This window comes from Eriocheir sinensis, chromosome 55, assembly GCF_024679095.1.
Source record: "Eriocheir sinensis breed Jianghai 21 chromosome 55, ASM2467909v1, whole genome shotgun sequence".
NCBI classification, from domain to species: domain Eukaryota; kingdom Metazoa; phylum Arthropoda; class Malacostraca; order Decapoda; family Varunidae; genus Eriocheir; species Eriocheir sinensis.
Genome location: NC_066563.1, coordinates 6291234 through 6304883, shown reverse-complemented (window position 1 = coordinate 6304883; position 13650 = coordinate 6291234). Strand labels below are relative to the sequence as shown.

The window sequence follows — 13650 nt, the reverse complement described above, 5'->3', positions numbered from 1 at the left end:
CAAACAACTTGGGGGCGGTGGCCAAGTGGTCGGTGTGCGGCCGTGATGAGCTTGTGGACCCAACCAGGTTCGAGTCCCACCAGAACAAGCTAATTTTTCAAGCCACCGCTGAGTGCCAGAAGATAACCCACATTCTGCCCAAATCTTCAATCATAATATCAGCGACTTCGTTCAAGTGGAGCACCTCGTTCAAGTGGAGCACCTCGTTCAAGTGGAGCACCGGAGGGCAGCATGGGCCAGGCAGAGAGTCATCATACATCACGGCAGCCACTATAAATAAATTCGCCTGTGCCACTAAAGGGTTGGGGCAGTCCAAGAGGCCCTTCAAGAAAGCCTACCGGCGCTACAAGCAGCACCTAAAAAAAAAAAAATAATAATAAGAGCAGTCGAAAATAAATACACGAGGGACGATATACAGGTGTCAGATATTAATAATGAATCAGGTAAACATTTAAAGCCAAAAGGAAAGCGCAGGAAAAGTGGAGAGAAGGAGAGAGAGGAGGAGAAAAATCGCTTACACCCTAATTGAAAAAAATTAGAAAAACAGAAAAATATACTATCTGCCTAAAATAAATATAAACGAGACGATATGCAGGTGTCAGATAGTGATAATGAATCATGAAAACACTTAAGGACAAAAAGAAGACGGGGAAAAGTGGACAGGAGGAGAAAGAGGAGAAAAATCGCTTACACCCAAGTTATAAAAAAAAAAATCAGCTAAAATAGATATAATAGACACAGTTGTAAGGTGTCAGGTATTAATAATGAGTCAGGCAAACACTTAAGACCAAAAGGAAGACGCCGGAAAAGTGGACAGAAAGAGAAAGGAAAAAATCGCTTACACCCAAGTTGAAAAAATAGAAAAACTAAGAAAAAAATAATTCGCAGCTAAAATAGATATAATAGACACACTTATAAGGTGTCAGGTATTAATAATGAGTCAGGCAAACACTTAAGACCAAAAGGAAGACGCAGGATGAGTGGACAGGAGGAGAAAGAGGAGAAAAATCGCTTACACCCAAGTTGAAAAAATAGAAAAAAACAAAGAAAAAAATAATTCACAGCTAAAATAGATATAATCAACACAGTTATAAGGTGTCAGGTATTAATAATGTGTCAGGCAAACACTTAAGCATAAAAGAGGGCGCAGGTAAAGTGCAGCAAAGGAGAAAGAAGAGGAAAAAAGTCGCCTCCACGCAAGCCTCCCGCAGCCTCTTTGGGCCTCGCTGGGTAAACAAACTTCGCTGCCAGACATATGACGATGATGCCAGAACACGACCACTTACCTCGTACCGTAATTCTCCTCCCCCTCCTCCTCTTCCTCTTCTCTCTCTCTCTCTCTCTCTCTCTCTCTCTCTCTCTCTCTCTCTCTCATCGTGTTTTTTGCAATAATGAGAATTCCTCGTCTTTCATCTTCCTCATTTTCTCCTCCTCCTCCCCCTCTTCCTCCCCCTCCTTTTCCTTCGGCTCTTCTTCTTTTTCTTCTTGTTCCTGTTCTTCTTTTTCTTCTTCTTTTACTTTCCTTCTCCTCCTCTTGTCCTTCCTCCTCCCTCTACTCTTCCTCCTCTTCCCCTTCCTATATTTCACTCCCTTCCTCCGTAAATATCAGCAGTCGGAATTGATTTTTGAGTTTCCGTTCGACTTCCAGCGCTGAGAAAAAAGGGTTGGATTACATAGGTATAGAGCTGAATTCGTTAATCAAGAGCCATTGTGTGTCGCAGAAGAGGATGTTAACGAGGGGAAGAGGGCGCTGAGATGAGGGGATGAAAGAGTTAAGCTGGTTTTTTTTTTGTTTCCTGTTTTTCTCTTTGCCGTTTTTATTTGTTCATTTCTCTCCCCTTCTCCTCATCTTCTTCTTCTTCGTCGTCGTTGTTCTTCTCATTATCTTCATCATTGTTATCGCCATTTTTTTTTACTACTGTTCTTTGTTTTATTTTGTCTTTTTCTTCTTCTTCCTCCGCTTGTTTTTCCTTCCCTTACTCATTTTCTTCCTCTGCTTTATCTTCTCTCTTCCTCTTTATTGATTTTTCATAGGGCCTTTCTATGGTCATTTTCTCTTTTTTCATTTGTTTTATTTATCAACTCTTTTTCTTCCACTTCTTCTATTCCTTTCTTTCTCATTATCATTCTTTTCATAGTATTTTCCTATCGCTTTTCTTTCGATTCTTAATTGTTTTTTGTCTCTTTTCCTCTTTCACTTCTTCCTCTTCTATTTCTTCTGCTTTTTCTTCTTTCTTAGTCTTTATATTTTTCTCGTAGTGTTTTTATTTTACTATTCTCTCTTATATTCTGACTTTATTTTAATCTACTCCCCTCTTCCACTTCTTGTTATTCTTCTTCATTCTCCTCCTCCTCCTCCTCCTCCTTAGCCTTCGTCGAGGTGTCTCTACGTACAAAATAATGAAGAATGACTTGAAGGGATGACGTACCCTCCCAGCCTCCTCTCATCTCCTCTATCTTATCCCTCTCCCTATCAATCTCTCTCTCTCTCTCTCTCTCTCTCTCTCTCTCTCTCTCTCTCTCTCTCTCTCTCTCTCTCTCTCTCTCTCTCTCTCTCTCTCTCTCTTCCTGTCATTTCTTCCCTCCTGTTCCTCTTTCCTTTCTTCCTTCCTTTCCTTCTCTATTAGCTTCACTTTCTCCTCTATCCTTCTTTCCTTTCCTTTTATCCCTCCTTCTCTTCTGTCCCTCCTTCTTTCACATCACTTCTCTCCCAACTTCCCTCCTATCCCTTCTTTTCCGCCAATTCTATTCCTTCTCCTTTTTCCCTCCTCCCCTCCTTTCCTCTTTTTCCTCTGTCCATCATTCTTTCCTCCAATTCCCTTCCCTCTTTTCCCACGCCTTCCCTTTTTTCCTACCTTCCTTCCCTTCCTTTCCTTTCCTTTTGTCTCTTTTTCTCTCCTGCCCTTCATTCGTTCCCATTCTTCCTACTCCCACCTTTCTTCCTCTCCTTCCTTCTCCGCCAATTCTATCCCTCCTCCTCTATCCCCCCCTCCCTCCCTCCCTCCTTCCCCCCTTCCCTCTCTTCCCTCCCGTCCGCCAACGCCTGTCAAACCACCTGACGCTCGCTATCCATTACTCATTTTAATTATCCTGGAATATATTTTTTCAATGTAAACTTCGAAAATAGTGAACTTCGGCAGCGACGGGGGCAAAATGAGAGAGAGAGAGAGAGAGAGAGAGAGAGAGAGAGAGAGAGAGAGAGAGAGAGAGAGAGAGTAGTTGCTGTGTTTTCAATGATGGTTGTTGTCAATATAGAAAATGTTTGGCGTGTGGTGTTTGATGTTTTATCTCTCTCTCTCTCTCTCTCTCTCTCTCTCTCTCTCTCTCTTCACTTTTTTTCACACTTTTAGTCAAATTTCTTCTTGGGTTACTTCGTCTCACCCTGTCACATCCACGCCTGGCTCCTCCTCCTCCTCCTCCTCCTCTTGACCTTCCTCCGTGATCTTCCGGGGGGCTTCGTGGTGCAGCGGTTAGCACACTCGGCTCACAACCGAGAGAGCCCGGGTTCGATTTCCGGGCGGAGTGGAAAAAATTGGGCGGCTTTTCCGATACTCTACGCCCCTGTCCACCCAGCAGTGAATGGGTGCCAGGTATTAATCGGGGGTTGTGTCCCGTCTCCTGGGATCTGTTTCCTTCTCCTGTAATTCCTTCCCCTTCTGTCTCTCTCCGGCATACGACCACAGATGTTGCGCCGACTAAACGAAACTTTCAACTCTCTGTGATCTTCCTCCTTGCTGCCAAGGTGTTGAGAGATTAGTTAAGCAAAGTTCTAATGGGAGTGATGCGGCTTTCGGGAGGAGGAGGAGGAGGAAACATGGAAACATGGAAACGCAAGCAACAGAAAGTCTTTTGGCTCATTACGAGGTTGCCTGCTTTGGTGATTTAATCTGCTCGACAGTCATTTGGTGTCCGCAGAGCAGATGAAAGCACTTCGGTATTCAATTCAATTCAATGACGGTAGGTTTGATTTTCAAGGGAGTTGATGGTATTCGCATTTACTACTTCTTAGGGAAGATTATTCCAATGGCGGATTGCTCAGTCTGAGTAGAAACTCCTGCCAATATCATGTATTACACCGCCTCCCTTGAATATGTAGACCGTTATTTCTAGTTCTTACGTTAGACTGTAGCTCAAAAAACTTGGAGTGGTTGACATTGCTGAAGTTCTTTAGGTACTTGAACACCTGTATCATATCTCCTCGTAAGCGTCTCTTTTCCAGCATGGAGAGATTGAGTCGCTTGAGTCGTTCTTCAAATGGATGAGCCCTCAGTGGTGGAATCATTTTCGTAGCACGTCGCTGAAGAGGAGGAGGAGGAGGAGGACGAGAACACTAGAAATACGTAGTGGTAGTAGTAGTAATAGTTGTTGTTGTTGTAGTAGTAGTAGTAGTAGTAGTAGTAGTAGTAGTAGTAGTAGTAGTAGTAGAACAAAAAGATCAAGAATAAGAAGAAATAAGAAAATAGCAAAGGGAAAATAATCAATAAAGTACAAGACTTGGGAAGAGAAGAAAAAGAGAAGGGAAAATAAAATAAAGGTGCAGAGCGACAAAAATAAAACAAAAAAATGACGAGGTGAAACAAAACAAAACAAGAAACGCAAAAAAGTCAAAACAAAAACTCCAAAACCAGAAAGAAAAAAAATCAAGCCATCAAAACAATTAAGAAAAAAAAATCATCAATAAAGAAGAAAGATATGAGGCACTAACTTAGAAATAGTGCAGAGGAAGGAGAAGAAGTTTTGTCAAGAGATATTGCCGACAGGAAGGAATGAGGAAGAGGAGAAGGAAGAATGATCGTTGTTTTATCACGAGCGGGAAGGAAGCGGAGGAGAAATATTACTCATGAAAGGCGTTGGAAAAATACACACACACACACACACACACACACACACACACACACACACACACACACACACACACACACACACACACACACACACACACACACACACACACACACACACACACACACACACACACACACACACACACACACACACACAACTTTATTCCTCTTCCTCTTTTTCCATCTCTCTACCTACTTTTCATCCCCATACTCTCCTCCCTCCTCCTCCTCCTCCTCCTCCTCCTCCTCCTCCTCCTCCAGTAATACTAATCATATCTTCAAACCAGACAGATAGATAGATAAATAGATACAGAGAGAGAGAGAGAGAGAGAGAGAGAGAGAGAGAGAGAGAGAGAGAGAGAGAGAGAGAGAGAGAGAGAGAGAGAGAGAGAGAGAGAGAGACCTTTCATTCATAACAAACCTGACCTTCCTGATCATCCATTTCATTAGGCCGATTGAACCCCGCAGTGAGAGAGAGAGAGAGAGAGAGAGAGAGAGAGAGAGAGAGAGAGAGGGAGAGGGAGAGGTAGAGGGAGGAGGACAGACAGACAGAAAGACACACAGACAAACAAACAAACAGAGAAAAGGATTGAAACTAGAGTAAAATTATAAGAAACATCAAGAAATAGAGTAACATACAAAATAAAGAAGAAAAACATGTGAAAATATATAGAAAAAGGAAGTGATATGCTGAATAAACAGATTTTCTCCTTCTTTTCCTTTTTCTTGACTTTTTCTCTACAGCTTTCTCTCCCTCTTCACTGGACGCCTCTTCTTCCCCTCCCTTTCATCTTCCTCCTCTTCTCCTCTCCCATCTTGAGTCCCTAGGGAGGCATAACTGTCCTCTTTTTCTCTTTCCTTTACTCGTATCTCCTCACTCCTCTTTTCTCTCTCCATTACTTGCACCTCCTCACCTCTCTCTTCTCCTCTTTGCCTCTCTCCACTTCCTCTCTTTCACATGTTCTCCTCTCTCTCTTCCCCTTCCCTCTTCTCCTCCCCTCGGTTTTTCGTTTCCTCTGCTCTCTGTGGTTTTAAGTAGTGAAGGGAAAAGAGGTGGAAGAGAGGAAGGAAAGGAGAGGTGATTGAGAGGGAGCCAGCCACACATGAGAAGTGGGTTTGTACTTGGTGAGCGAAAGAGAAAGATTACGAAGTGGCTGAAAATGGATACCTCAACATCACTGAAGGATATTAAGTAAGGGTCTCGAAGGCTGATAAGAGGGAAAAGTGAAGGTTGGGAAAATAGCTGACATGAAATAGTTGGGAAGTAGAAGAAGTGTCGAAGAATGAGACAGAAAATTATGGTTAGATGTGAAAGAAGAAGTGTCTTGTTTTGCAGAGAAATATATGGTTTGTGAATTGTGTTTAGATAAGTCCAGAGAAGGTAGAAGTAAGAATAAGACTTGAAAGAGTTGTGAAAAGAAAAAAGAACTATAGGAAAGTCTAGAAATATAATATAGGCTTGTAATTTTTAGATGACTGCAAGGAATATTGAGGTTTTGAAAGAGAACTGAAAAGGATGACAATAGAGGAAAAACAGGGAGACTAGAAAAATCGTGTGTTAATTTTAGTTTGAGAGATGAGAAATTAAGTTAGAAAATAGCTGGAAGGGCTGAGAAAAGAAGAGCATCAGTGGCCTAGAAAAAGGTTTGTGACACTTTCTGGGTAAAAATATGAGGTAAGAAAAGAACTGAAAGGCTGAAAAAACGCGAGAGAAAAGTGTCGACGAACCTAAAAATATAATAGTTTGTAAAATGTTCGGTTAAAAGGAGCATAGAAAAAGTTATCACGAGGAAAATTGAGTTAGCGAGGATGAAAAACGACGTAGGGAAATGTAGACGCCAGAAGACTGAAAAATGAAAGTCCCCATTGTTTATAGTGAATGGCTTTGGAAGGGTGACACGAGGGAAACGGGAGGAGGAAAAGAGCGAGTTAGTGACTGAAAAGAAAGACAGATAGAAATATTAGCCCAATCTGTCCTGACGCGAGTCTGAGGACGCCTCCAACAAGTAGCCAATAAGTTTTTTTCTTCGTTTCCATTTTGTGTTTTTATCTCCTCTGACAGTGATAGATTTTGATTCTCCTTCATTCCATAGCTCAGTATCCTCTTTTTCTTTATTTTCTTTAATATACGAGTGTCTGAACTGTTGAATTGTATGTTAATTTGTAAATGCGCTTTGAAAAGTTAGAGAAATATTAATCAAAATAAATGAAAGCATGAAATAAATTGAGAAACGATGGCTCGCACACATACACACACACTCACACGCACACACACACGAACACTAACACACGGAAACAAACAAACACAAACAAACAACTCAAACAGAAGTAGCCGCAAGGGGGTGAGGGACAGCAACTAGATAAATAAAGCAACAAACGACAAAACTAAGGCAAAACAGACACTCCTACAGATGTTCGCCTTATGTAGGTCAACAAGTCCCCGGATAAACGACCTCTGCCTCTCGTTTAGACATCTGGTGCTGGTAATGACGGCGTCCTGCTTAGACAATCAAGGCATCCTACACGCCCCGGCAGCATCCGCACCGCAGCAGGACATCTCCCGGCTCTTTGCTACAAGGGATCCTGCAGAACAGAACTATAGGATACCTTGGCTAGCGTGCACCAATCACATGTCTCCTGGAAAGCGAGGGGGCGTGGCTTGTCTGCGGTGTAGCCAATCGTATATACTTGATGCAAAAAAAGGGGAGGAGCCTGTTTGCCGGTTTAACGTATATGTGGATTGGACTATGGTATGTTCGTAATGCAGAAAGGGGCGGGGCTTATTTTTGGTGTTAGCGTGATCCGAGTTTAGGTTAGGTGAGTGGGAGGGGCTTATTTGCTAGGTTAGTGTGGACAGACAGGGCGGAACTTGTATGTGAGCTGGACAAATGGTAACTACTTAATGATGGAAAGGGGCGGGGCTTAAATTCGGCGTTAGTGTGAATCGAGTATAGGTTAGGTAAGTGTTTTGCCTCTCCTCCTCCTCCTCCACAAGCGTCTCCTCCTTCTCTTGACAGGTGTTAATTAGTAAATCTTGCTTAACTCCGAACGTGAGGCATAATAATTAATCAGAGGCTGAGGAATGGTGATAGCAGGCTCGGGATGAGGGGATGAGATGAAGCAGGAGGAAGGGAGGAGGAGGAGGGATTAGAGCAGGTAATGCGGAGAAGATGAAGGAGAGGGAAGATGAGGAGGAGGAGAAGGTGGTGGTGATGATGGTACAGAGAGAGAGAGAGAGAGAGAGAGAGAGAGAGAGGGAGAGGGAGAGAGAGGTGACAGAGGAGAAGGAGGAGGCGGGGATGGCAGGAGTTTGTGAGACGGGCATCCTATCTCGCGTCGGAAAGGGTGAACCAAAGAGTTTCGAAGATAAAATGTTCCTGCGCGACGCGACGTGAGAAAGGGAAGCGGAGGCGAGAAGAGGAGACATGGGGAAAGAAGAGGAGCGGGAAGGGTAGGAAATGAAAACTCGTGAGCGGATATGAAAGGAGGACAGGATAAAAAGGCGAGAGTGAGAAAATATAGGAAGGAGAATGTGTTGTCGAGAGAAAGAGATGAGAGTGGGAAAGCAGGATAGAAAATGAAGTCTAATATTAAAGAAAGAAATAGTACAGTAGAGGGTAGGAAATGAGACCTCTGCTGCGAGAAAAAGGCAAGAGTGAGAAAATATAGGAAGGAAAGTGCTGTCAGGAGAAGAAAAAGGCGAGTGAGAAATAATAAAAAAGAAAGTGTTGTCCAGTATGGGAAAAAATGTTTACAGTAAAGAACGCAACGTATTTTTAACACTGAAAACTCTGAGGACGGACATGAAAGGAGAACAGAGATATACCAGGAAGGGAAAAAAATAATTATACAGAGAGAAAAAGGAGAAACGAAGTAAAATTATGAAAAAAAGAATGGAATCAACAAGTAAATCATAATATTTAACGTAATAATAAAAAAGAGAAGTGTTGTAGAAAAAAAAATGATTGTGAGTAAATAGAAGAAAGAGAATAATATGGAATGCAAAAAAGAAAAAGCACAGTGGAGGACGTATCATATTTTTAACAAAGAAAACTCAAGAAAAATGAAAAGAGTATAAGAGGAAAATAGTAAAATGTGAAAATACAAAAAAAATGAAATGGGAAGCTACGTTTAATAAAAAAAATAAAAAAAATTACCTATTTTAAGAAAGGAGAACAAGAGGGAAAAAGTTAAGCGTTAGAATACAAGAAAACGAAGTGGAATAGGATACTACGTTTAATTAAAAAAAAAATTACTTTTTTTTAAAAACGAGAACAAGAAGAAAAAGTTCAGCGTAAAAATACATGAAAACGAAGTAAAATAAGAAGCTGCGGTTACTTTAAAAAAAAAAAAAAAACGTTACCAATTTTTCGAGACGAGAACAAGAAGAAAAAGTTCAGCGTAAAAATTCATGAAAACGAAGTAAAATGAGAAGCTGCGGTTACTGAAAAAAAGATAAAAAACATTACCTATTTTCCACAAGCTACAGTATTCCAAAACTTCGATGACGTAAATGAAATGCCGACAGGAGAACAAAAACAACAACAACAAAAAGCTAAGTGTGAAAATAAAAGAAAATGAGGTGAAATTAATTAATGAGTGTGATTAAGAGCGTATATTATTGTCATTAAGTCCGGGTCATCGCTCTCGCCGTTTGTTCACCTCACAAACGCCGCATTATGTCACAGCACGTCACAAATATTAAAGAAAAGTACAAAACAAAGCATGCATATCCCCCTCTTCCTCCCTTCCCTCCCCTCTCGCACACACACTCACACTCATATTAATTTTAACTTCTTTTTTTTTACTGCAGTGGAAAGGCGTGTGGTGGTGGTGGCGGTGGTGGAGGTGGTGGTGACGGGAGGAGGAAGTCGGGGAGGAGTAGGAAGGGGAAATGAATGAAGGGGGAAGGGGAAGGAAGGGGAAGGGGAGGAGTGCATTCTGCGTGGAGAAGTGAGAGAAAAATATTGCTCTCAGCCAACCATTCTTATTTCTCTCATTTTACTTGTTTTTTTTAACCCTGAGCTTCATTATTATTATTATTATTATTATTATTATTATTATTATTATTATTATTATTATTATTATTATTATTTCACTTATTATACTTATTTCTCTCTTTTGAATTATCGTCTCATTTTTTCTTCATCTTTAAATTCTGTATCTAACATTCTGCATCTTTTTTTCTACCCCTTCAGATGGATTTTCGTTCTACTCACCACGGGAAAATTGTAAGAATGTGTTTTGTTTCCGGTGACCCGAGTATTCGCTACCGTAAAGCATATTTGGCGGCTTTATTACCATCATGTGGGCGTAGTTTGTTACTGGTTTGTCTTTACTTAACTGCGTATCACATATCCTCTCTAATATAAGTCTGTAGTAAAAGGCCTCTCTTTTTTTTCTTCTTTCGGAGCAGCGTATAGCGGGCTTTTTTGTTGATGTTTCTATTTTTTGACCCTGAATTGCCCCCTTGCTGTAAAAAAGAACACTTCCCCGTCCAGCTGTGAGTGAGGAACGGCTGGAGTGTGAAGGTTTGAGCTCCGAGGCCACGCACAGCTGTACCGTATGCTCCCATTATAGATATCTTCTCCAACCGTTGTTATTTTATATGTTCTGTGTATTCTATTGCTGCCGTCGCGTACATAGTTGTAGGAATAACATTAAAATTATTCACAGTATTTTACAATGTCATAATATTAAAAACTGCGTCACTTTTACGTCCAGCTCAGTTTTAAGCACCACTTAGCGTTACGATTAAATCCCATACGACAGCTGCATAGTGTAACATCCTGGAGCTTTCAACTGTAACGTAATGACATGCAAGTAGATAACCTTTACACTGACCTTCCGATACTCTCTGAATGCCCTTTATTTGACCTTATCTGACCTATGAGCTTTAAATAAGTCTCTCTTGATTTGGACTTCGACACGCTTAATCTGAACTTACCTTTGGCTCTAAATACTTCCCTTTAGATCTGAATAAGCACCCTTGATCCACCCTTTTTATAACCTCAGTCTTGACCTCGGGAGTTTAAAGACTTTCCCTAGATGCCTATAAACTCGAAGTGCGTGACCTTGAACCTTCTCTCCGCAGCCAAGGAGGACCTGATGATCCTGCCCTCGGTGTCGCAACGCTCGGTCTTCCAGGGGTCGAACTTCTTCTTCTCCTGCAAGAGCGAGGCGGACAACGTGCAGCGGATCATGTGGACAGGACCTGAAGGGAAGCAGATCACCGACTACCAGGGCAGGTCAGGTCACGCCGGGTCACATAGCTAAGGGTTGCAAACGAGTATACATGATGGGTTACAAGGTGTAGATAGAGAGTAGGAAATGAAAGGAAAGAGGAATAGAGGGACTGGGTGAGTTAGGATAGCAGAAAGTTGCGATATATGGTAGAACAAGGTGGGTGGAAACTAGACGGAGAAAGAGGAAAGGAAATAGATAAAGAGATATGTGGAGTGACTTGGTGAGCTGAGATGCAGGGAAGTAAATTGATGAAGGGACAATATATCAAACTTGTTCTGTATTGTTGAGTTATATGATCATTTTGTGGATTTATGAGAGAGAGAGAGAGAGAGAGAGAGAGAGAGAGAGAGAGAGAGAGAGAGAGAGAGAGAGAGAGAGAGAGAGAGAGAGAGAGAGAGAGAGAGAGAGTCTATAGAATTTATGTTCAATGTTGTTTTCGTGTCTCTGCGTGATGACCAATGTTGACAGCACACACCAAACAAACAACACTCACATACCAGCTTTTGACAACACCATCACACCCTCCACCATCATCAACTTAAACACTACCACCATAACCATCACCACCACCACGACCCCCACTACCATTACAAGCACCATGACCATCATACTTAACACCACTTTCTTCATCACAACTGTATCCACCACCACAGAACAGCAATCCCAGTATCCACAATTACTTAGCTTACAGTCCCAAGGCATTACAATCACTATAGAGTCATTAACAACCCAAATAAGTAATGTGTGTATAAGCATCAAGCACCCACCACCACCACAACCACCACCACTAACCACCACTACCACAAAAGCCGATAACAGCACTACCTTTTTTGGCTTGTAATTATAGTCACTAACTCCACCACCAGCACTGCTACCACTCTTACTTGCACCACAACCAACCAGTGCAGCAATCACCACTAACTAGAACCACCACTAACTCCTACCACTACCATTAACAATCACTACCAACATCACAAACCACCTCAACAGTCACCACCTCAATTCACCACAACTAAAGCCCCTGGCAACCACACCCTCACCCCCAGCCACACCCCAAAAGCGCCTGTTAACCGCACAAACACACTTAACATTGGTCACACGTCCTTGCAGTTTTCCATACACCGCCTCACCTACCCCAATCTGCCGGCCCTGTGTCCTCGGCTCCTCAATGTCCCCTGCCCTCAGTGTTCCCTCGTCCCTCTCCCCTCTCTTGCCAGCAGCTGTCCATTCCCCTCTGTCAGCGTGGTGTGGTATGTCTGTTTTCCTCCTCCTTTACCAACAGCAGCATTATCATTTTTCTCTTATTTTTGTGTGTGTGTGAATTATTACAGAATGAAAATCCTCCACTGTATTAGTAAGATTTTAGAGGATTTCGCTGTAATGCACTTCCGGGTGTAGATATATATTATTTTAGAGTTTTCCAGGGAGTTTTTACTTTAATACTGAATGCTAAATAAGATTTCGTATTACGTGGCTGTGCCTGGAATATGTTAAGTCTTCTTTTGTCATCTCTTGCAGTGTCAAAAGTCACCTTGTTTTATCAGTTCGCAAAATTCATGTGACAACCGGACGTGCAAACAGCCGAATCCTCAGTTAGTGAATGTAATGCCTCCCTGGGTTGACCTTGGGCGAAACTCTCTTGTTCTTTCTCCTCTACAGCGTGCCCTATACCGAACTTCCAAGGTGGGTGGCGCGGGAGCATCAGGTATAGAGATGAAGCAGTGTACCCTTCAGCTTTACCGCGCCCCTCCGTTACCTTTCATTAAGTAGCACTCACTCATAATAGATGAAGAAAATAAGGTTGCTAGCTATGTACATTGTTTTGACTTTTTTTTGGCCTCAGCATGTACATATTGACTCTAAATGCGGCTTGTGATGGTGATGGGGATAGTTCAGAGGATCAACAGTGGATCATTCCCTGAAGGTTTTGTCCTCAGCATTTTAGATGAAGAAAGCGCGTTTTTTGCTTCTAGTGCCGCTCGTAAAGCTGAAGTGGAAAGTAATTCGATTAAACCTTTATTTCTCCATGTTAATCAACACTAATAGTTCCGTTGGCTTTGTTGTTATTCAGCCTCTAAAACACTAGCACCTAACTATACCTCTCAATATGGCTTTTTATCTCACATCCACAAAGTACTATTTAAAAAGATGATTATGTTTTCCACCTGCCACGAAATCTTCTGCGGCTGTTTCCACCTTCAGCCTTCTTGTCTGTCTGGAGTTGTGTGGCTTCATGTGCTCCATTTACTGTTGTTTTTTGAGCCTCATGGAAGCTGCTTAAGAACAACAATAACAACAACGCTATTAAAGAGACACTTGAGAGTTAGTATGTACTGAATGAACATAGCGAGAGTTCTCTTCATGGCTTTTGTGCATCGTAAGGTTTGTGGAGCTGTTGTGTGTCTGTCCGCCGAGCAGAGATATATAAAAGTTCTTGTCGCATTGAACACCGCCTGGCATCACACTTTGTTTCCATTACCCTTATGTTTAGTCCAGCACTTTACTACAAGCTTCCTTTTTACAATACCGTAGTCCGTGATAAGTTCTAGTCGTAGTTAGT

General features: G+C 41.9%; 1 protein-coding gene across 1 annotated transcript in view; it reads left to right on the top strand.

Moving 5' to 3' along the window:
- The window catches only part of LOC126983973 (neural cell adhesion molecule 1-like), a 71393-nt gene that overhangs the window by 43763 nt on the left and 13980 nt on the right, over nt 1-13650 (top strand). The window contains exons 2-4 of the mRNA XM_050837253.1: nt 10043-10075; nt 10939-11092; nt 12750-12773. Of these exons, the coding sequence (XP_050693210.1) occupies nt 10043-10075; nt 10939-11092; nt 12750-12773 (211 nt within the window). The remainder of the gene's footprint in view (nt 1-10042; nt 10076-10938; nt 11093-12749; nt 12774-13650) is intronic.